The 20,131-nt window shown below is 48.6% G+C and overlaps 2 protein-coding genes and 1 long non-coding RNA gene across 5 annotated transcripts in view; 1 reads left to right on the plus strand and 2 right to left on the minus strand.

Moving 5' to 3' along the window:
* Nucleotides 1-15,100, minus strand: part of LOC308465224 — a 192,006-nt gene extending 176,906 nt beyond the window's left edge. Inside the window, exon 1 of the long non-coding RNA XR_013980369.1 lies at nucleotides 14,759-15,100. This is a non-coding gene — a long non-coding RNA (uncharacterized lncRNA). The remainder of the gene's footprint in view (nucleotides 1-14,758) is intronic.
* Nucleotides 1,074-13,327, plus strand: LOC308464977 (uncharacterized protein). Of its 3 annotated transcripts, XM_080984729.1 has the most exons (7): nucleotides 1,074-1,329; nucleotides 3,076-3,100; nucleotides 4,152-4,205; nucleotides 5,712-5,786; nucleotides 9,310-10,215; nucleotides 10,285-10,556; nucleotides 13,176-13,327. In XM_080984729.1, exons 5-7 carry the CDS (start codon nucleotides 9,393-9,395, stop codon nucleotides 13,287-13,289), a joined length of 1,209 nt encoding a protein of 402 aa, XP_080840855.1. In that variant the 5' UTR covers nucleotides 1,074-1,329; nucleotides 3,076-3,100; nucleotides 4,152-4,205; nucleotides 5,712-5,786; nucleotides 9,310-9,392; the 3' UTR covers nucleotides 13,290-13,327. The 3 variants fall into 3 exon arrangements, with proteins under 3 accessions (XP_080840855.1, XP_080840853.1, XP_080840854.1); XM_080984727.1 differs by having other exon boundaries at nucleotides 1,075-1,329; nucleotides 9,310-10,556; XM_080984728.1 differs by lacking the exons at nucleotides 1,074-1,329; nucleotides 3,076-3,100; nucleotides 4,152-4,205 and adding an exon at nucleotides 5,542-5,560 and having other exon boundaries at nucleotides 9,310-10,556.
* Nucleotides 15,101-15,144: 44 nt separating the features above from the next.
* On the minus strand, nucleotides 15,145-19,389 carry LOC308464983 (proton-coupled zinc antiporter SLC30A1-like). The gene is made up of 2 exons (XM_080984741.1): nucleotides 18,006-19,389; nucleotides 15,145-15,878 (listed from the first exon to the last, which is right to left on the minus strand). Exons 1-2 carry the CDS (start codon nucleotides 18,544-18,546, stop codon nucleotides 15,163-15,165), a joined length of 1,257 nt encoding a protein of 418 aa, XP_080840867.1. The 5' UTR covers nucleotides 18,547-19,389; the 3' UTR covers nucleotides 15,145-15,162.
* Nucleotides 19,390-20,131: the final 742 nt, after the last annotated feature.

Here is a 20,131-nt window from a genome sequence, read left to right on the forward strand (position 1 = left end):
AGCGGTACCTATTTATCTACTTGCACTTAGGGGTGCTTTCGAACTGCTAGGTGGGCAGGAGCTGGGACCGAAAGACGGGAGCTCACCCCGCCGCGGGGATTCGAACCACCGACCATACGATCGGCAAGTCCTAGGCACTGTGGTTTTACCCACAGCGCCACCCGCATCCCTCTAACTTTCTTTAAAACATAACAAAAACCAGTAAATGATACAGCCATACAGCTCCATATCTTGTGCATATCCAGCACAGGCAGAGCGTATTTTCAGAAATAACTTTAAACGAGGGTTACCATATGTCTAAAAGTGAAAATCCGGATACAAATGTTGTTCAGCTCCCCCCCCCCAACATGGGGGGGGGGGGAGAAAGGAAGGTATTTTTGAGGACATTCACCAAAATCTACACTTCCAACATGGGTTGCCATACTTCCGGATTTTCCCAGATATTTCAACCATTTCCGCCCGGACACCGTTTCCGACGGCACATGGCAGCCCTATTTAAACAGGACTGAGATCATAACACCACCCTGTTCCAGCCTCCATTAGCCTGGAGCTGTTTACAGAGAAGAGAAGCTGTTTACTTCAGAAGAGTCTTATACATTTTTATTCCGCAGAGTCTAAAAGAACCAAAACGGCGATTTGTAATTCAATACCTTAATCGTCTGACCTAAGGTTGCTCACTCACACTGTTAGCTAGCTAGAGAACAACAACAACCAGAGAGTGCTCTTCTAACATAGCCCCCATGGAAAATCCCCATGTTAAAGCCTTTCGCCAATGCACATTTAATCATTGTCAATTAAACCAATAATACTTAACAGATATTCCCCTCACAGAGCTGAAATTTCCCAGAGTGGTTTGACCATCAGGGAACTCTGGAAATTATAGCCCTGTGAGGGTAATGGAGGTTTCCTAACAACTTGCAGCACCCTTAACAAACTACAGCTCCCTGAATCAATAATTATTGGGGGGGGGGGGAGCCACGATTGTCTAAAGCAGTATCCTAGCGCTTTAAATGCATGGCATCAATGTGGCCTTTGTCGTGTGTGTGGACAGAGAGAACAGTCAAGAAGGTTGCTTAGGAACGTGAATTCTGAGGCCTGGGAGGGTCTCCGATGCCACCATCTTCTAAAGCTCTTGCAGATCCCCCCCAAGCCCTTTTAGCCCCCTTGACCAAAACTCTCAGGGAGGTCCTCCCAGTTTGGCGCAAGACCTCCAAGCACCAATTTAAGGCTCTTGCTTCATTTCTCCCCATCCAGGAGGATGGGGAGCAAACAGCAGAAACCCACAGCCGTATCTGCACCCGGGTCGCTCAAAGTGAAGATCATCTACTGGTGAGGCGGGGAAAAGTGTGTGCATCGATCGGTCAGTCCTTGGGTCTGACCGCAAGAGGGTGTGCTCCTCTGTTACCCACCGCCACTATACAGCGAGCGTGGCAAGAGTGGTTGGGCAAGGACCCGGAGACCACGGTTCAAATCCCCACTCGGCTGTACATCTCACTCAGGATCCTTGAGGGCCAATGGCTGTCTCTCAGCCCAACCTACCTCACAGGGGTGTTGTGAGGGTAAAATGGGGGAGCGGGGAGGACCATGTATTTGAGCTCTTTGGAGGAAATGTGAGGTATCAACTTGGGCGCCCACCTGCAATTTTGGGGGGGAGTGGGTTAAAATAAAGTACTAAAAGTTTTTTTGTGGGGGGAGCAGGATAATTTATCACAAAACAAGTTGTGCCTGTACATTTTGCCCTGTAGCTCAGGTTCTACTAATGCTGAAAATGTACTATTTATATATAAAAGAAATCTGTGAATGTGGAGATTATGATACATCGGGAAAGGGGCCCCCAACTGCCTCTCATTCCTCCCCCCTCCTCAGATACCCATGGATATAAATGTAGTCTATACTGTTGTGAGTTTGGGGGAGGTAGACTGTATGCCTGAGCCCCTTCTAATTCTTAAATCAAAAGAAGGATTCAAACTGCTGAATTAGCCAGGCAAGGGCTATAATGGCCCCCTAAGTATAGGTCCTTAAGGTAACAAAGGAAGTGGCTCTGTGCCAGAAGGCGAAAGGATAAGCCCCCCCTCTCTCAATTGCCTGGAAGTTAATAAAACAAAAGGCCTGAGAGGTTTGTGAGGGTAGAAGCTAGGTAGAGGAGGAAGCCAGAGAGAAAGAGAAAGAGAGAGGCATGCTTGGTTTCTCTTTGAATCCATGACTTTAGCTATAAGAGAAACAAGATCCTCTTGGGGTGTTCATAATGCTGTGAACCCCTCCATCATAGGCTCAGGTGGTATATAGGTGTAAATAAACCATAAATCCTAAAGACACCACAGCCTCCGCTGTCCCTCATTCCAAAGAAACCAAACCCTGGAACCCCTCACACCACTCGGAGATTGGGGTGGTGTGCAATAATACTGCATACAGTGGTGCCCCGCAAGACGAATGCCTCACAAGACGGAAAACCCGCTAGACGAAAGGGTTTTCCGTTTTTGAGTTGCTTCGCAGGACGAATTTCCCTATGGGCTTGCTTCGCAAGACGAAAATGTCTTGCAAGTCTTGAGATTTTTTTTCGCTCCCCCCCCCCTTTATCTAATCTGCTAAGCCTTTAATAGCCTTTAATAGCCTTTTAGCAGCTAATCCGCTAAGCCTTTAAGCCTTTAATAGCCGCTAAACCGCTAATAGCGCTAATCCGTTAAGCCGCTAATAGGGTTGCTTCGCAAGACGAAAAAACCGCTAGACGAAGACTCTCGCGGAACGGATTAATTTCGTCTTGCGAGGCACCACTGTATTTTGGAAAGTTGTTTGTCGTCTTTGGTTAAAATATATCTTAACTCAATTTTGCGTGATGCGGCTCCTAAGATCAAGGCGCAAGTTTCTGTCCGTGTTGTAATACAGTTGGGCACCATTTTGAATCAAGATTGCAGATGGAACTTTTCAAACCTGCACTTATTTCAAAACCGTGCAGGTTCTTTTGGTTTCCTAGAATTCCTCAGCCAATCTGGATATGAGGCTGCTGGTAATAAAATAAATACAATCATAAAATGTTGGCAACTTTACAAACAGACCATTTTTTTTTTTGTCTTTTAGAGCCGAATGAGGGTACAAAAGTCGGGTAAGTGTCCCTTGCAGGAGGGCTGTTCCTCCTCCCAAATATCACCCCCCCTTCTTATTCTGCCCTGAGCACCCCACCACTGCTGAATCCCCCAATTCATGCCCTTTGTGTTTCCTTAGTCCCCTTCAAATCTTGTGATTCTCTGAATACCAGTTTCTGGGAATTACAAACAGCTGCTGTTCTACTCAGGTCCTGCTTGCAGGCTTCCCTGAGGCATCCAGCGGGCCATTGTGAGAATCTGACTGAAATATACTCAGAGTCGAGAGTGGATTTCATGCTCTTTATTCAGCTCATAGTGGTGAGGAGGAATGAAAGTCCCCTCAAAGTATCTGCTTTATATACATTATTTACACAATGGGCTGCACGTGATTGGCTAATTCCGGAATTCTCCTGTAGGCCAATCAGGTTGTGGATTCATTTCCACCTGGAGCCGGATTGGGTGGCTCCTGCAGACCAATCACACTGCTGTATTGTTCTAGGACCAATCAGACTGCTGCATTCTGAATCCTATTGTTCTAGGACCAATCAGACTGCTGCATTTTGGATCCTATTGTTCTAGGACCAATCAGACTGCTACATTTTGGATCCTATTTAACTCAATAGTACATAACACTGACCCAGCCTGATCCCGATTTGGCCTGATCCTGCAGGGCTCTGAGTACCAAAAAGTTAGGGGAGAGTTGCTATCATACTCAGGTCCTGCTTGTGGGCTCCCTTCCCATTGGGGCATCTAGCTGGCCACTGTGAGAACCGGCAGCCAGGCTTTTATGTTCTTAAATACCCCTCCTTTCTAAACCCCAATGTTGAGAGGTGTGGTGAGGAGGGGTAGGGCACATAGTGCTGCTTCCCCAACAGGATAATAATAATAAAAATAAGATTTTATTTATATCCCGCCCTCCCCAGCCGAAGCTGGGCTCAGAGTGGCTAACAACGGTAAAATAATACAGCATTCTAAAATAAATGTGGGATGTGGGATTAGACCTCCGCCTGCCACCTTGCTTTGAAAGAAAGGAAAGAGCTGACTACATTCTTCTGTGATTCATCTCTCTAGTTCTTGCAGATTAAAAAGCTCCTGGAAAAATGCTTCCCGAACATGCTGGAAATTGTAAGTGACGCGCCTCTGCGGGCGGGACCAGGAGACAACACCTGGGGGATAGGAGGGAGTTTGGATGCGTTGCGGTACCCTCCACACCATACATTTAAAGTTCTGTACATGGCTTCCCCCTGTTGTAAACAAAAATTGCCCTTTTCCCTTATGGGGTATCCAAGAGCCCATATAGAGTCCTTACATAGGTTCCCTATTGGCAGGAGAAAATAACAGAGGCCAACCAGAGAATATTGAGAAGCAAAGCAGCTAGTAAGCTTGATCTTTATTGATCTGTTGCAACAGGGTGCTCCCCTCACATGCAGGAAAGGAGGAAGACCCAGAAAAATGGCATGCAAGGCCTTATAAAGACTTTTGAAATTGCCACCCTGTAGATCAAGGGTCATGCTGGCCACATGATCCGGAAGCTGTACGCCGGCTCCCTCGGCCAATAAAGCGAGATGAGCGCCGCAACCCCAGAGTCGGTCACTACTGGACCTAAAGGTCAGGGGTCCCCTTTCCCTTAGATCAAGACCACCCCCAGAAACATCATACATACATCACATAAGGGTTGTAACCTAAGACCACCCCTCAGATACATCACACCTACATGACAGAAAAGGCGGTCCAAAATAGAAATTTTAATATTGTTCTTCTCCTGTTTTTGTTTATCTCCTGTCTGGCAGGTTACTTGATCAGATTTCCTGGGTAGCCTGGCCAGTCTTTTGTAATGATAAATACTTAGTTCCTGGGCCAGGTCACAGGCTCACACCCTATTCAAACACAGACATATCCTTAAGACAGGATTTGTGAAGGAAAAGACAATGGGGAGGCTTTTCCACTTTGACCATGCAGAGAAAACATTTGCTCAGTTTAGGAATCAAAATGGTTCCAGGTTGGCCTTCCTGTGCTGATCTATGTATGTGCTTGGTTGGTACACTTATGAACATTACCATATATCTAAGACCTCAAAATTCCTATCACACCCCAAAAGGTTCGTGGAGCTACAATTCCCAGCACCCTTCAAAAACCTGCAGTTCCCATGATCCTCTGGGGGAAGCCAAGTGCTTTATAATTGTGCCTTCAGTGTATGGTGTTGGTGTGACCATGAATAGTGATCTCTGGTGTGAGCACAGGAATGTTTATTATTCCATTTATGTCACGCCCTTTCCCTCAAGGTGCCCAGGATGGCATCGTTTCCCCACATGCACTGTGACCCTCACAACGACCCTGTGAGGTAGGATAGGCTGAGTGTGAGTGACAGGCCCAAGGTTTGCCCCATTACATGCCCCATTACATGCTCAGTGCAGTAGATTAACCCAAGACAGTGACTGGCCTCACCCCACCCCATTGTAAGTGTACAACAACCCTGTAAGGTAGGTTAGGGTGAGAGGGAGTCGTGGGCGCAAATGCACACCCAATTTTATTCTCATAATGACTCTGTGTGGTCGATTAGACTGAGGGAGAGTGACAGGCCCAAAGCCTTCCTCCCTCTTTTCCTCTCTTCTTTTCCTGACTCCTCTCCAGGTTGGGGAAGTTGCTGGTCAAGGTGCCTTTGAGGTGGTTCTCCCAGCATCCGGTCAGGTTTTGCACTCAAAGACGGTGAGTACCACCAAAATGGACTCTCTGATTTGGCACACACACCTGGTACACACTGTACATTTAAAGCTTCCCCCTAAGAATCCCAGGAACCATAGCTTGTTCATTATATTATATTATATTATATTATATTATATTATATTATATTATATTATATTATATTATTTTTATAATTTCTATACCACTTTATATTTTTAAGAAAAACCTTGAAGGGGTTTGCAGCATATTAAATCAGTAAAATATAAATAAGACAATCTGAAGAAAATCAAATATAGAGTATACCAGGGGTCTGCAAACTTTTTCAGCAGGGGGCTGGTCCACTGTCCCTCAGACCTTCTGGGGGGCCGGACTATATTTTGGGGGTGGAAAATGAACCAATTCCTATGCCCCACAAATAACCCAGAGATGCATAAAAGCACACATTCTACTCATGTAAAAACATGCTGATTCCCGGACTGTCTGCAGGCCAGATTGAGAAGGCGATTGGGCCGCATCTGGCCCCTGGGCCTTAGTTTGCCTACCCATAGAGTATACAATCAAAGCAACATAACACAAGCTAAAATATTATCTTAAAGATTTCAAATTAAACATTAAAAAGGAGGTTAACTATAGAATACATATTTAACATAGATGATAGATCTATAGATTCATAGCTCTGTGCAGGATAAACTACAGTTCCCAGGATTATTGGGCAGGGCAAGAAATGTGCATTAACAAACAAATGCTTTGTACGCGGCCGTACTACATCCACATAGCACATTTCTGGAGTTCTGACAGCATATGGGTTTGATTCTGCCATAAGTCGCAAAAACCTACAACCTAAGACAGTGGTACGCTGAGGAATCAGTGGTGTCGCAACGGGGGGGCAGTGCGCCCTGGGTGCCATGTCTGGGGGGGTGAGAAGAAGGCACCCCGGGGGCTTGCAGCAGCGCAAGCAGCCATGTGAGGATCCTCCGTTCACGGCTGCAGCCGCCAGCAGAGGATCCCAGCGCCGGCGGCAAACCACTATGTACAGCGCATGTGCGGCGACGCATACATGTGCTGTACGTAATGATGTCGCACATGCGCTGTACATAGTGGTTTGCTGCTGGCGCTGCTCGAGCGCCGTACGGATGACAGTGGGATCCCTCTGTCGCCGCTACAGCCGCATGTAGAAGATCCTCCGCAGCTGTAGCGGCGATGGAGGGATCCCGGCACAGTCCGTATGGTGCTGGAGCGGCACTGCCAGCAAACCGCTATGTACCCATGACATATGACCATATGACTCCTGCTCCCTTCCAGAGTTGCCAGCTGGGATGTTCTGCCTGCCTTCTACATTTCTATGAGGTAGCTGAATACTCTGGTCCATGGGGTCACGACTAAACAACAAAGCTGAATACTTAGAGCTGAGGTGCCCCCTAGTGCCCATAGCTCCCCCAACATTTGAAAAAGCCCAAATAAGAAATGAGTTTGTCCAGGTACCACTTCCAGATGGGCAGTTGTTGTCGGAATCATTGCTGCTCTTGTATGCAGGTATTTCACAGCATCTAGATGATTCTCTCATCCTGAAAATGCCAACCTGTACTCTTCTTTTTTTCTACGTATAATCTGGATTTATCATTACTATTTCTTGTTATTTAAACAATTTCATTTTTATGTAATATACACCCACCCACCCACACCATCATATCATAAAATATCTGGGCAGTGTTCAACAATATATATATATATACACTGATATATCAAACACCATGATAAAAAGTACAAAATAATATTTTAAATGACTGGCCAGTCAGCCTGCTGGCATAAAAAAAGTACTCATGAGATGACAAGAGACCATCTATATTTCTGTATTGCAGGGGGGTTGACTAAATGGTTCTTGGTGTCCCTTCCAACTCTACACTTCTATGATACACTGTTTAACAGCTCCCCTTGGCATCACCAGGGTGACTGTCCCATGCCTCTCCTTTCTGTTCCTGGCCCAGACACTCGCTTCCCTTAACCCACCTCTACTCACAATGATACAACACAAAGAAAGATGGATTGAACCATCCCAGCCAGAGACCACCCCACCTCTCACCTGGGGCTTTGCCTCCCCTTCCCCTTGCCTCTCACCCAAGGAGACACTCTACCTCTCACCAATACAGACTCTCACCCTGAAAGGGTCAAGAGGCTTTGTCCTGTGGTTATCCATCTACAAACCACTGATCTCTTAACCTGGAGAGCCCCAAATGAGCCTCAATTTTGCAGTGTTTTCTTGCAGGACCTCTGACCTGAGCTATCCAGCAGCCCAGATTTGGCAAAGTGCAATGGTTTAGGGAGGAGCTCCTCTCTGATCTAGCAGGTGGTTTTGTGTGTGAGAGACTGGCTCAGTTTCTTTGGGAGTTTCGCTCAATTTGTCAATCTGACTCCATAGTAAACATCAACAAAACATGGACCCAATTGGTTTTCTATTAACTTGTGATTAATAAATAAATAAATATTGGCTTCCTGGAAGGGGCTGGTGGGGTCTAGGGGTAAAACTTGGGAGGCCTAAGTAAGAGTTAGGGTGAATTCTGGTAACTCAGGATTTATATGCAAGTCCTACTACAAACTGCAAAAACACATAGGGTTCCTCTGAGCAAATGTAAACAGCAGGTGACCAGGTTTCCACTAGAACTGCACTTTGCACAATGGCTGGTTGCTCTGCAAGCAAAGTAAAATACTGTAAATATATAAAGTTTTTAAAATGAGGGAGGGGCAGGAAAGCCCTCTGGGCCACCCCCTGACGACACCCTTAGAAAAGTGCACACCTTAATTCAGTTTGCAGAGGAACTGAAATAGTGGAAGAGGAGCTTCTGTGTGGTTTAGCTGCATCTTGCTAATCTGATTGGTTCATGTGACTGGTAGTGATGTGCTTCTGAGAATTGATAGCTGTACCCCCACACAAAGAAAACTAAAGGAAGGAGGGATCACTTTCCATGCTGCATCCATTCGTTCCAGTTTTTACTCCTCTGGACATTAAAAAAAAAAAATCAAAAACTTTCCTAACCATTCTTTGGGTTGTATTATCCGATGCTAGTCCTGCTCAGAGAAAGCCAATTGAAATGAATGAACCTAAGGCCAACCTGTTCATTAACGTCAATACGTCTGTGCTGAGTAGGACTAGCATGGGATTTAAGCCTTTGTCCCCAGTTGCTCAGACTGTGGCACATGATCCCCCTTTCATCCTTGTAACACCCCTGTGAGGCAGGTTAGTCTAAGTGGAAATGCCTGGCTCAGTGTCACCCATTGAGCAGGGCACTGGACCCAGGTCTCTGCAGTCATCACATTATAACACTGCCACTGAAGGATGGGGGAACCTGCAGCCCTCCAGATGTTGCTGGACATTGACTTCCATCAGGTTTTGCTGACTGAGGCTGATGGGAGCTGAAGTCCAACAGCACCCAGAGGGCCACTGGGTCTCCCTCCCTTCTGCTCTAACCACCGTGAAGCCTTGCCCTGCAGGGCTGTTCTGCAAAAGTCAAGAGAGGGACTAGTAATGCGTCTCCCTTCCCCTCCCTTTAAGAATGGCGATGGGTTCGTGGACACCAATGATAAGGTGAAAAAAATCTGCACTGGCCTCAGAGCGAACCTGAAGACCAAGAGCAAATGGAATCCCACAAAAGAATTGGAATCGTTTGCAATCGTGGGTGCGCAGTCGTCAACAGAAAGCCAAGGGATGGGCAAATCAGAAACCAATCCATCATTGCAGCGGGCTTCAGACCATCAACCGTCAACACTGGTGCAGGTGCAAGAACGGCGATCAGTACCGAAGCCGAAGTTGGAACAACCGCCAACGGTGAAACAGGTGCCAAAAGGCTGATCAGCACCGGGGCCGGCATTTGGGCAACCATTAACGGTGGAACGGATGCCGGAGATGCCAAAAGGCTGATCAGCACCAAGACCGCCGTTCGTACAACAGTCAGCGGTGGAATGGATGCCGGAGGTGCAAAAGGGCTGATCAGCACTGAAGTCGGAGTGCGGACAACCATCAACGGTGGAATGGATACCGGAGATGCCAAAAGGCTGATTAGCACCAAGACCGCCGCTTGTACAACAGTTAACGCTGGATCGCTCTCTGAATGTGCCAAAAGGCTGATCAGCACCAATGGCGGCATTTGGACAACCATTAATGGTGGAGCGGATGCCGGAGATGCCAAAAGCCTGATCAGCACCAAGACCTCTGTTTGTAGAACAGTCAACGCTGGACCGCATGCTGGATGTGCCAAAAGGGTGAACAGCACCAAAGGCGGCATTTGCACAACCATTAATGGTGGAACGAATGCCGGAGGTGCAAAAAGGCTGATCAGCACTGAAGCCGGAGTTCGGACAACCATCATCGGTGGAACGGATGCTGCAGGTGCAGAAAGGGCGACCAGCAGCTCCAAAGCCGGCATCGGAACAACTGTTAACGGTGCAACGGACGCTGGAGGTGCAAGAACAGCAATCAGCATCAAAGCCGGCATCGGAACAACTGTTAACGGTGGGACAAATGCTACAGGTGCAAAAACAGCAGTCAGCATCAAATCCAGCGTCGGAAAGATCATTCACAGTGCAACAAATGCTGCAGGAGCAAGAACAGCAGTCAGCATCAAATCCAGCATTGGAAAGATCATTCACAGTGGAACAAACGCTGCAGGAGCTAGAACAGCAGTCAGCATCAAATCCGGCATCGGGACAAGTGTTAACGTTGGAACAAATGCTGCAGGAGCAAGAATCAGCGAACGACGAAGCCCCCATTCCAGGGAGGCCCGCATTCATCAAGACAACCAGGTATTGGGGTGCTGGGGGATTGGTAGAGTCTTGAAGTGATGGGCAGAAATATTTGCTTGGGGAGGCCAAATTAGGCTCTCAGGCCCAGGGTTCACCCCTACTCCGTTTTAGACAAGGGATGAGAAACCTCAGACCAGGCATCTCTGGCTGACCCTTGGGCCACACTCTCTCCCCAGGCACACCACTTCTCTCCAGGTCACACCCCTAACTGATACTCCTCTTTTTCACTCATACAGGAGGGAATCCAAAGATTAAAACTCTGCCACTTGGCTAAATGGCAGTAGCAGTTCTTTGCACTTTGCTTGAAATGTTTTGAAATTTATTGACCAATTTAGGGTTCCTCCTGACATCCTTCTTAATGTCCATGATTATTTGTGCTTATGATGGTGTCGGGGCTGTCATACAAAACCCCAGTTTCAGTACTGTACTTGTTTGTGCCACAAAGATTTTGGGGTGGACACGCTTCCAGTCTGCCCATGCCTTGAAACTTCCTGCTGAACTCTTGCAACTTCTCCAGCACTCTTTCCCCGCTCTCCATAACAGCATAAGAAGAGTCCAGCTGTATCAGGCCAGGGGCTCATCTAATCCATCATCTTGTTCTCGCAGTGGCCAACCAGGTGCCCCAATGGGAACAAGACCTCAGCACAAGAACACTCTCCCCTTTTGTAGTGTCCAGCACCTGATATTCAGAGGCCTAGTGCCTCTTGACAGTGGAGGGATAATAGTCAACACAGCTAGTGATTGATAGGCAGTGACGTAGCGTGGGCTGCCAGTGCCCATACAGAATATGCATGTGCATTGCACTTACTAATGGCCTCTGCGTCACCCAGGAGATAACAGCCGCAGAGATAAAAAAAAGAAGAGTTATTTTGTTGTCTGGAGAGGTCACTTCTTGGTTCGCATGGAGCAGCTGTTTTCAACAGAGTCCAGCAATGGAAGTGCATAGCTGTACTGAGGCAGTACCTGGTGTTGAAATTCTGCACCCCTAACAAATTTTGCATGGGTGGCGCTGTGGGTTAAACCACAGAGCCTAGGACTTGCCGATCAGAAGGTCGGCAGTTTGAATCCCCGTGACGGGGTGAGCTCCCTTTGCTCAGTCCCAGCTCCTGCCAACCTAGCAGTTCGAAAGCACGTCAAAGTGCAAGTAGATAAATAGGTACCGCTCTGGCGGGAAGGCAAATGGTGTTTCTGTGCGCTGCTCTGGTTCGCCAGAAGCGGCTTATTCATGCTGGCCACATGACCCAGAAGCTGTACGCCAGCTCCCTTGGCCAATAAAGCATGATGAGCTCCGCAACCCCAGAGTCGGCCACGACTGGACCTAATGGTCAGGGGTCCCTTTACCTTTAACAAATTTTGCACCCAAGGCAACTGCCCCTGTGGCCCCCCACGCTATGCCACTGTGGATAGCCTTATTTTCCGGCATCAGATCAGATCCAGTAGTATAGTGGGCCCCTGTTCAGGCCAAGATGAGAGGGCATCTCAGGCCACACAGCTCTTCCCTTAGATTAGCTGCAAAGGAGGGACCTGTCACTCAGCAGCCGTCCAGTGTACACTTTGCTGCCTCCTTTGCCTCAGTCCAGCCTCTCACTCACGCTTTTAAGGGCGGGGAAACCCCTCCAGAAGCAGAGAAAATAATGGCGGGTGGGTCCTCCTGGCCTACTCATTGAAGTGACTGCTGTTCTAGGACGGCCAAATGGCTTGTGCCAACCACACCTTGCACTTGCCACAACTGTGGAACAACTTCTGCCCCCCCCCCCCAAAAAAAACTCGGCAGCATCGAGTTGTGAGTGCTAGGCTGGCCAAACCTGCCAATCTGAATTTCTCAGTTTTCCTAAGTTTGGTTCTCCACATTTCCACATCAGTTTGCTATTTTGCTTTTTTTAAAAAGCCCTCTTGAAAATTCATCAGCATCTTAGTGTGAATTCCTCTTAATTTGCATTCTTTTGGTATGCAGTGCACATTTTTGCAAAGCTGTTTCCCCGGATGCACTGCTTTTGTGCCTTTTATATTCACAGATACATGCATCTTTATGCACATGTTATCCTGGTGTTTTCACATTACTTGGCTGGGGAACTGCACTGCAAAAAGCGGAAATTTTTAAGGGTGGCTGTGTTTTAATTCACGTATTGTTCCAGGAAGGGATATGGGTGGCGCTGTGGGTTAAACCACAGAGCCTAGGACTTGCCGATCAGAAAGTCGGTGGTTCGAATCCCTGCGATGGGGTGAGCTCCCGTTGCTCGGTCCCTGCTCCTGCCAACCTAGCAGTTCAAAAGCACGTCAAAGTGCAAGTAGATAAATAGGTACCGCTCTGGTGGGAAGGTAAAAGCGTTTCCGTGCGCTGCTCTGGTTCGCCAGAAGTGGCTTAGTCATGCTGGCCACATGACCCAGAAGCTGTACGCCTGCTCCCTCGGCCAGTAAAGCGAGATGAGCACCGTGACCCCAGAGTTGGCCACGACTGGACCTAGTGGTCAGGGGTCCCCTTTACCCTTTTACCTTTATTGTTCTAGGAAGTATGAATTCCGTAGATCTGCAAGCTGATTCAAATTTCTCCTACATCCCTCCTTGAGTACCCCTTTCCTGGGTGGGTGCCCTGCTGATCCGCTTTCCTTCTTCCTTCAGGAAGTAAAGGTGCCATTGGAGAGCAGATTATGCCGGGATCGTCCGAAAAGGTGGAATGACCTTGGGCAATCCTTGATAACCCCCTGCCCTCCTCAGCTAGGATCCCCCACCTAGCTGGCAATAATATTAATAATAAAAATTTGGAAAATCTATAGGATTGTATTATTCTTTGCTTTATCAGGGTGTGGGGTAAGGAGTGGGGAGGAAATAATTCCTGCTGCAATCCTGGGAATCAGGTATTAGAAACACCAGTCCCACTTTTTTTTCTTCTATTTGCCCTGTTTGCAGTTTACATTATAGCAGAGATGGCGGCATCCGAACTCGGCACACAAAGGCGAGAAGTGGGGTGAAGAGTCCTTGGGTGGTATCCAACTAAATCATAGGGATGGGGAAATCTGCAAGTTTTGGTTTATCTTAGTTTCTCATTTTTCCAGTCGTAAATTCAGTTATCCACATTTCCACTTTGGTTTGTGAACATTTTTATAACATCATCAGCATTTTAGTGCAGATTTTGCAAAGCATTTCCTCCATGTTAATTCCGCAAACACATGCATTTTTAATGCTCACTTTACTGCATTGCAAAATCCAGTGAGGCGTGGATTTCAAAGGACTGCTGTGTTTCAGTTTTCAGATTATTTCAGAAAGTGCAAATTAGGTACATTTGCCTTTAAATGTGAACTGAATCAAATTCCCCCCCATCCCTCCTTGGATTACAGTGGTACCTTGGGTTACAGACACTTCAGGTTACAGACTCCGCTAACCCAGAAATAGTACCTCGGATTAAGAACTTTGCTTCAGGATGAGAACAGAAGTCGCACCGCGGGAGGCCCAATTAGCTAAAGTGGTACCTCAGGTTAAGAACAGTTTCAGGTTAAGAACGGATGTCCAGAACAAATTAAGTTCTTAACCCGAAGTACCACTGTAGACCCTACCTCTGAAACCAATGCCTATGATTCTGCATGCAATAAAGGAGGATTCTGTGGCCTATATAAATATTTCATTCGTATCTGGTGGACTTCTCTTGATTTGCATAATTCACTTTGCAAATTGTATCATGAGAACTAGAAACTAGCATCTAAAAGAAAGAATGCTGAGATTCCCAGGAACCTCAGCATCGCGCCCACTCATTGTTCGAAGGACATGGATGATGTTTGGCAGTGGAAGAGACTATTTTGGAAGGTGGTAGACTCTCCTTCGTTGCAGGTTTTTAAACTGAGATTGATGGCTATTTAGCTGTGGCACCTGCATTGCAAGGGATTGGACTAGATGATCCTTGGGGGGGGGGGGCTCCCTTCCAATTCTAGAATTCTATGATTCTCTATGAAATTGAAGCTGCTGTGCCTTTCTGGTGCCTCCCTTTGCTATTGTTAAATGCACAAATCAAGCAATTTGTTAGAAGTTTGTTCGGAGATATATATTAAACACTAAATCACCAAGAGGCACAGCCCACCATTATTTCTCGTTGCTTCTCTTCAGTACCATGTAACAGTGCATGTGTCCCAGTCGCACAAAGGCTGCAAATAGTCCAGTCAACAACCTGCGGTTACAAGTCACAAATCTCCCCCGCGCCTCCACCAATTTACTGTATTTTTCGCTGTATAAGACGCACCAGACCACAAGACGCACCTAGTTTTTGGAGGAGGAAAACAAGAAAAAAAATATTCTGAATCTCAGAAGCCAGAACAGCAAGAGGGATCGCTGTGCAGTGAAAGCAGCAATCCCTCTTGCTGTTCTGGCTTCTGGGATAGCTGCGCAGCCTGCATTCGCTCCATAAGACGCAAACACATTTCCCCTTACTTTTTAGGAGGGAAAAAGTGACTCTTATAGAGCAAGAAATACGGTATTACTGCGGACACCCGTAACATCACCTAGCTAGAAAGCAGGACGTCTGTAGCAGATAAAAATGGAAATTTATGAAGTACTCTTCCCCTACCCCCCACCCTGGTCTCCCCCCCACCCCACCCCCCAAGTGGTGCATCTGTTCAGCTCACACCGTGGTCTCATATTCCATGACCGTGGCAGGGCACGGGGCCAGGCACCTCTTTCGTGGCGCCCCCTCGCACCACCCGCCACCCGGACAAACGCTGAGATCTGGTTGAACCGTGGCGGCGTGAACGCCATGCTCGCAGAACACCCGCTGGACCCTGTCCATCACGGCCTCGCATGTGGCCACGTCCCGGCAGTGCACGTGGGCCGTGCCCACTAAGCTGCTGGGCCCGTCGAGCTGCCAGACGCGGAGGTCCCGCACGGCCACCACGCCTTCCGTGGCCCGCAGCTGCAGTTCCAGCAGCCTCAGGTCCAGTTCTTCCGGTGCGGCCTGCATGAGGACCAGAGCGGAGCTGTGCAGCGCCGGCCAAGCCAAGCACAGCAGGGCCACCGACACAGCCACGGCGAGCCCAGGGTCCAGGTAGAGCAGCCAGCAAGGGGCGCGTCCCCACTGCAGTGCCTCCGCAGTATGCCAGGCCCAACAGGTTGACCTGGGGCAGTGGCTGAGGCAGGCTGCGCTGCCCAGGCAAGGAGGCCACAGCAGGTGGAACATGAGAGAGTACAGAAGGACGGCCGCAGGGCCCAGGCAGGCGACCACCCGACCAAGGCAAAGTGTTGTCCACTGCCCCAATTTTTCTGAGGGTGGCATGGGACTGGCCTCCCTGTGCTCCTCCATCCAGGGCTGCCCGTTGGCCGAGGAGCCGTTGCCCAGCAGATCTGTAGATGAGGAAAAAGAACCAGAAGCTTAGAGAAGGGACAGGCAGGACCAAATTACAGTGGTACCTCAGGTTACAGACGCTTCAGGTTACAGACGCTTCAGGTTACAGACGCTTCAGGTTACAGACTCCACTAACCCAGAAATAGTGCTTCAGGTTAAGAACTTTGCTTCAGGATGAGAACAGAAATCGTGCTCCGGTGGCGCGGCGGCAGCAGGAGGCCCCATTAGCTAAAGTGGTGCTTCAGGTTAAGAACAGTTTCAGGTTAAGTACGGACCTCCGGAATGAATTAAGTACTTAACCCGAGGTACCACTGTAAGACCTTTAGAGGACCTAAGCACTTAAAATATTTTGGCGCCCCCATATATATCTAATTCGAAATATAAACAATAATAACCCTTTTTTAAATTTTTCGAAATGAAATGAAACCTACAGTAAGATGGAAAATAATGTTCATTTTTGTATGCTTCTGCTTTATTTGAACACATTTTCCCTACTTTTTCTAATTGCCAAGTCTTTGATCAGATCCTCAAAACTAACCTTAGGTAACATGTTTGCTTCTGTACTTCATAGAGAAGTACTGCCTTGTTGCATAGCTCAGTTTCAACTGAGCTGAGCAATTGGTGGCCATTAATGTTAAAAAATCTGGCAATGGAAATGTTCTGTGGTGACCTGCTTCCCTTGATGCCCCAAGCAGGTGATTATTTTGCTTAATGGTTAATCCAGCCCTCAGGACAGGCCTGAGACATTTCCTTATGTGGGAGTTAAGAGGTGGATGAGATTGTCAGGTTCAGATTCTCTCCGTTTCAAATATTTCCAAGTTTAGAATCGTAGAACTGTAGAGTGGGAAGGGACCATGAGGGTCATCTAATCCAACCCCCTGCAATGCAGAAATCTTTCACCCAACATGGGGTTCAAACCCATGACCCTAAGATTGAGTCATTAACATATTCATTTTTATGCACACTTTAACTGAATATATTTTTGTGCACAATGGTGTGAAGAAGTCCAGTGCATAACCGTGAGAAGTGCAAATTTCTATGGATAGGTGTTAGTGTCTTGATTCGAGAAGGGCAAATAGGGTCGTTTTTCATTAAAATGCAAAAGGAATCTAATTTGTCTGCCATCCCCAGATGTACATCACAGAAAGGAGAACTGGGGGAGCAAAGAAGGTAAGATTTGTCCTGCTAGATCAGATCCAAGGTCTATCTGAGCCAGCACTATTCCAAAAAAAAACTGCCTGAAGCCTCTGAGAAGCCAATACCCTTCCCTGGTTGTTTCTCCACAGCAGTTGAGAGCAGATTGCCTCTGAATATGGAGGTGCCATTTGGCTATCCTGGCTGGCTGTGCTGATCAGCCCTATCCTTCACTGCAGGTACCTCTACTGCGGAAGAGGCAAGCCATTTTCCCTAATAAGCACAGCTTGCCTCTTCAGCCGTCATCAGAAACATCTTTAGAGCATTAACCTTGTTATTTTCCTTAAGGTTTCCAATTTTCGAACTACTGGATTGGAACCTGTGGCCCTCCAGATGCTGTTGGACTCCAATTCCCATTGCCCCCAGGTCAGTGGCGATGCTGGCTGGGGCTGATGGGAGCTGAAGTCCAAGACACATTTGGAGGTTCTCCACCCCAGGATTTGATAGCCCGAGTGTAGCCAACATGGTGCCTTACACAGATCGCTGGACTCCAGCTCCCATCAGCCCCAACCAGCATAGCCAACAGTCAGGGAAGATGGGAGTTGGAGTCCAAGAACATGCAGAGGGCACCACATTGCCTATACATGAGACAGTCCATTCGTTTCTTCCTACTCTCCTTCCCTGCCCCCCTCACTCACAGTACAGGCTGATTCATTAGGGCAATTGGGGCACTGCCCCACCCACCTCAGTCTGCCCCCTACCAGCCGTACCTGCCCGTCTTAATTTCTTACAACCAACCCAGAGGGTGCCACAACCTGCCAACTTCTTCCTCCTCCTCAGTCTGAATGTTGTCGTTGTAGAACTCAGCAGGGAAGAGAATGCGGGCTCTTGACTCCATCTGTTACTGGCCCTGATTCTGCCTTCCATTGGGCTGCCTGCCCTCCGCCCCGCCGGTCCCAATGCTCCCCGGTCACTCCTTCGCACGAACTCACCTTCCATCTCCTGGGCACAGCTGTCTCCTTTGGTCACCCTCCTCCTGCTGCAGCACGGACTGGTGCCCGGGGCTTGGGGCTGCTGGCCACGCAGTCCCACCCTGGCAAGGTGGATCGGGATCCCCACGGCCCCGATCCCCATCAGAGCCAACGCATGCTGTGTGACGTGTGGATCGGCCACCCTGCGGAGCGCCTCGGGCAGGAGCGCAAGGCACAGGGCACTCAGGAAGACAGCGCTGGCCAGGGTGCCCGCAATGCGGGCTCGCACCCACCCGAAGGTATTCCTCCGACTGGGGTGTCCTCCGGTCGCCAGCCAGGCATCGGTCAAGGCCACAGCAAGAGCCAGCGCACCTCCCAGGGTGTGGAATGCGCAGGAAAGCAGGAGCAGTGAGCCGGTCACCCGGCTGGCCACCAACTCTACCAGGAAGAGGCAGGCGGAGAGGCAGAAATGGCCGACAGGCCAACCTGTGGAGCCCACCACTGCCCACAGAGGCGAGGAGCCCTCACCCATCCAGGATTTATTTCTTGGCTGGGCTCCCATCTCTGCCTTCTACTCCCCGTCAGCTGTCACTCCGGCCTCCGATCTCCTCCAACCTGTGTCCTCTTCTTTGCCTTGATGCCCACCTCTTCCGAATCGTCCTGTTGGCTCCAGCCCCTCGCCCAGTTCTGGACCTGCTTATTCCTCCTTCCGCCACCCCTGCAGCCCCTGGTGCACGCTCTCTCCCAATCTTAGATGTTGCCCGGTTTCTCCTTTGCTGTGCCCCTTTGGCCAGAGACCCAGGCCTGGCCTCTGCCCTGCAATCTGTTCCCAGTTTCTCGCTCTCTCGCTGTGTGTGTGCTTTACACTTGAATAAAGTTTTGCACTCGGAGACCAGTGCACACTGCCCCTTGGATTCCAGGGGTCCTTTAAAGAGGCAGCTCCCTCTCTCTTTCATACACACTCTCTCTTGCCTTTGGCCTTCTGCCCAGGCTTCCACCAGCTGCAGAAACCAGGTCATAATGATGCATGTGATTCTCCCCCTGCCACAATAGGAGGGAGGAGAGTTGCAGAGATTCCCCCCCCCCAACAAACCCTACTAGGGTAAAACGCGAGGGCTTGCGAGGTCACGGCTCTGGTGTATGTGAGATCTTGCAGAATATTCCCCAACAGCTCCCATCCCCATGACTGCTCTGCAGCCAAAAAAACGGCTTAGCAAATGCCAGTCGCCACCAGCTTCAGTGGGGTGGGGGCAGAGAAATGCATTTGCCAGCCTGGCTGAGCTTTGTGTAGACTGCTGAACCGTTGTCTTGCCTTGGTAATGGACTGGATGAGAGCCAGGAAACTGGAGCTCCATCCAGACAAGGCTGAGGGACTGTTAGTGAGAGGTTCTCTAGACTGGATGGATGGGAGGGTTGCCTGCTCTTGAGGGAGTTACACTCCCTCTGAAGAAGCCCAGCTTCGGCTGGGGAGGGCGGGATATAAATAAAATTTATTATTATTATTATTATTATTATTGGAGGTACTTGTGGATCCTTTGCAGTCGCTTGAGGCTCAGGTGGCTTCAGTGGCATGGAGTGCCTTCCGTCAGCTTTGGCTGGTGGCCCAGTTGCGTGCCTGTCTGGACAGGTATAGCCTAACTTCTGTCATCTTTGCTCTGGTAACTTCTAGGTTAGATTGTGGATTCACTTCCACCTGGAGCTGGATTGGGTGGTTCCTGCCGACCAATCATACTGCTGCATTGTTCTAGGACCAATCAGACTGCTGCATTTTGGATCCTATTGTTCTAGGACCAATCAGACTGCTGCAGTTTGGATCCTATTCAACTCAGTACATAACACCGGGGAATCTGGAGGTCTGGCTGATCACTGCGAAAACAGGATGCTTGCAGAGCCAGGCAGAGGCCCGGGCCAGGTAGATAATGTGCCCCCCCTTTTTTTACCCTGGGGATAACTGAAGTCTTATAAATAAGTAAGTATATAAATAATTTTCACAAAAGTTATGCTGACAAATAATTTTATTTCAAGGCTTGAACCGTATCTGCATATAAAGACAAAATGGAAAATATAGATGTACAATAGTGCGTTCGCCCCAGTGAGTATGCGATTGTGAATATGCTGACCAAGGCCCCCTTTGGAGTCGGAGGCCT

Source organism: Podarcis pityusensis, assembly GCF_964106645.2.
Source record: "Podarcis pityusensis genome assembly, chromosome: 16".
Classification (NCBI taxonomy): Eukaryota; Metazoa; Chordata; class Lepidosauria; order Squamata; family Lacertidae; genus Podarcis; species Podarcis pityusensis.

Bases quoted from the DNA above. Each gene is read 5' to 3' on its own strand.
- LOC308464977 (XM_080984727.1), top strand. From the start codon at position 9,393: ATGGAATCCCACAAAAGAATTGGAATCGTTTGCAATCGTGGGTGCGCA. The intron at 10,557-13,175 runs GTATTGGGGTGC...TTCTTCCTTCAG, and splicing joins GCATTCATCAAGACAACCAG to GAAGTAAAGGTGCCATTGGA.
- LOC308464983 (XM_080984741.1), bottom strand. From the start codon at position 18,546: ATGGGAGCCCAGCCAAGAAATAAATCCTGGATGGGTGAGGGCTCCTCG. The intron at 15,879-18,005 runs GTGAGTTCGTGC...CCTCATCTACAG, and splicing joins CTGTGCCCAGGAGATGGAAG to ATCTGCTGGGCAACGGCTCC.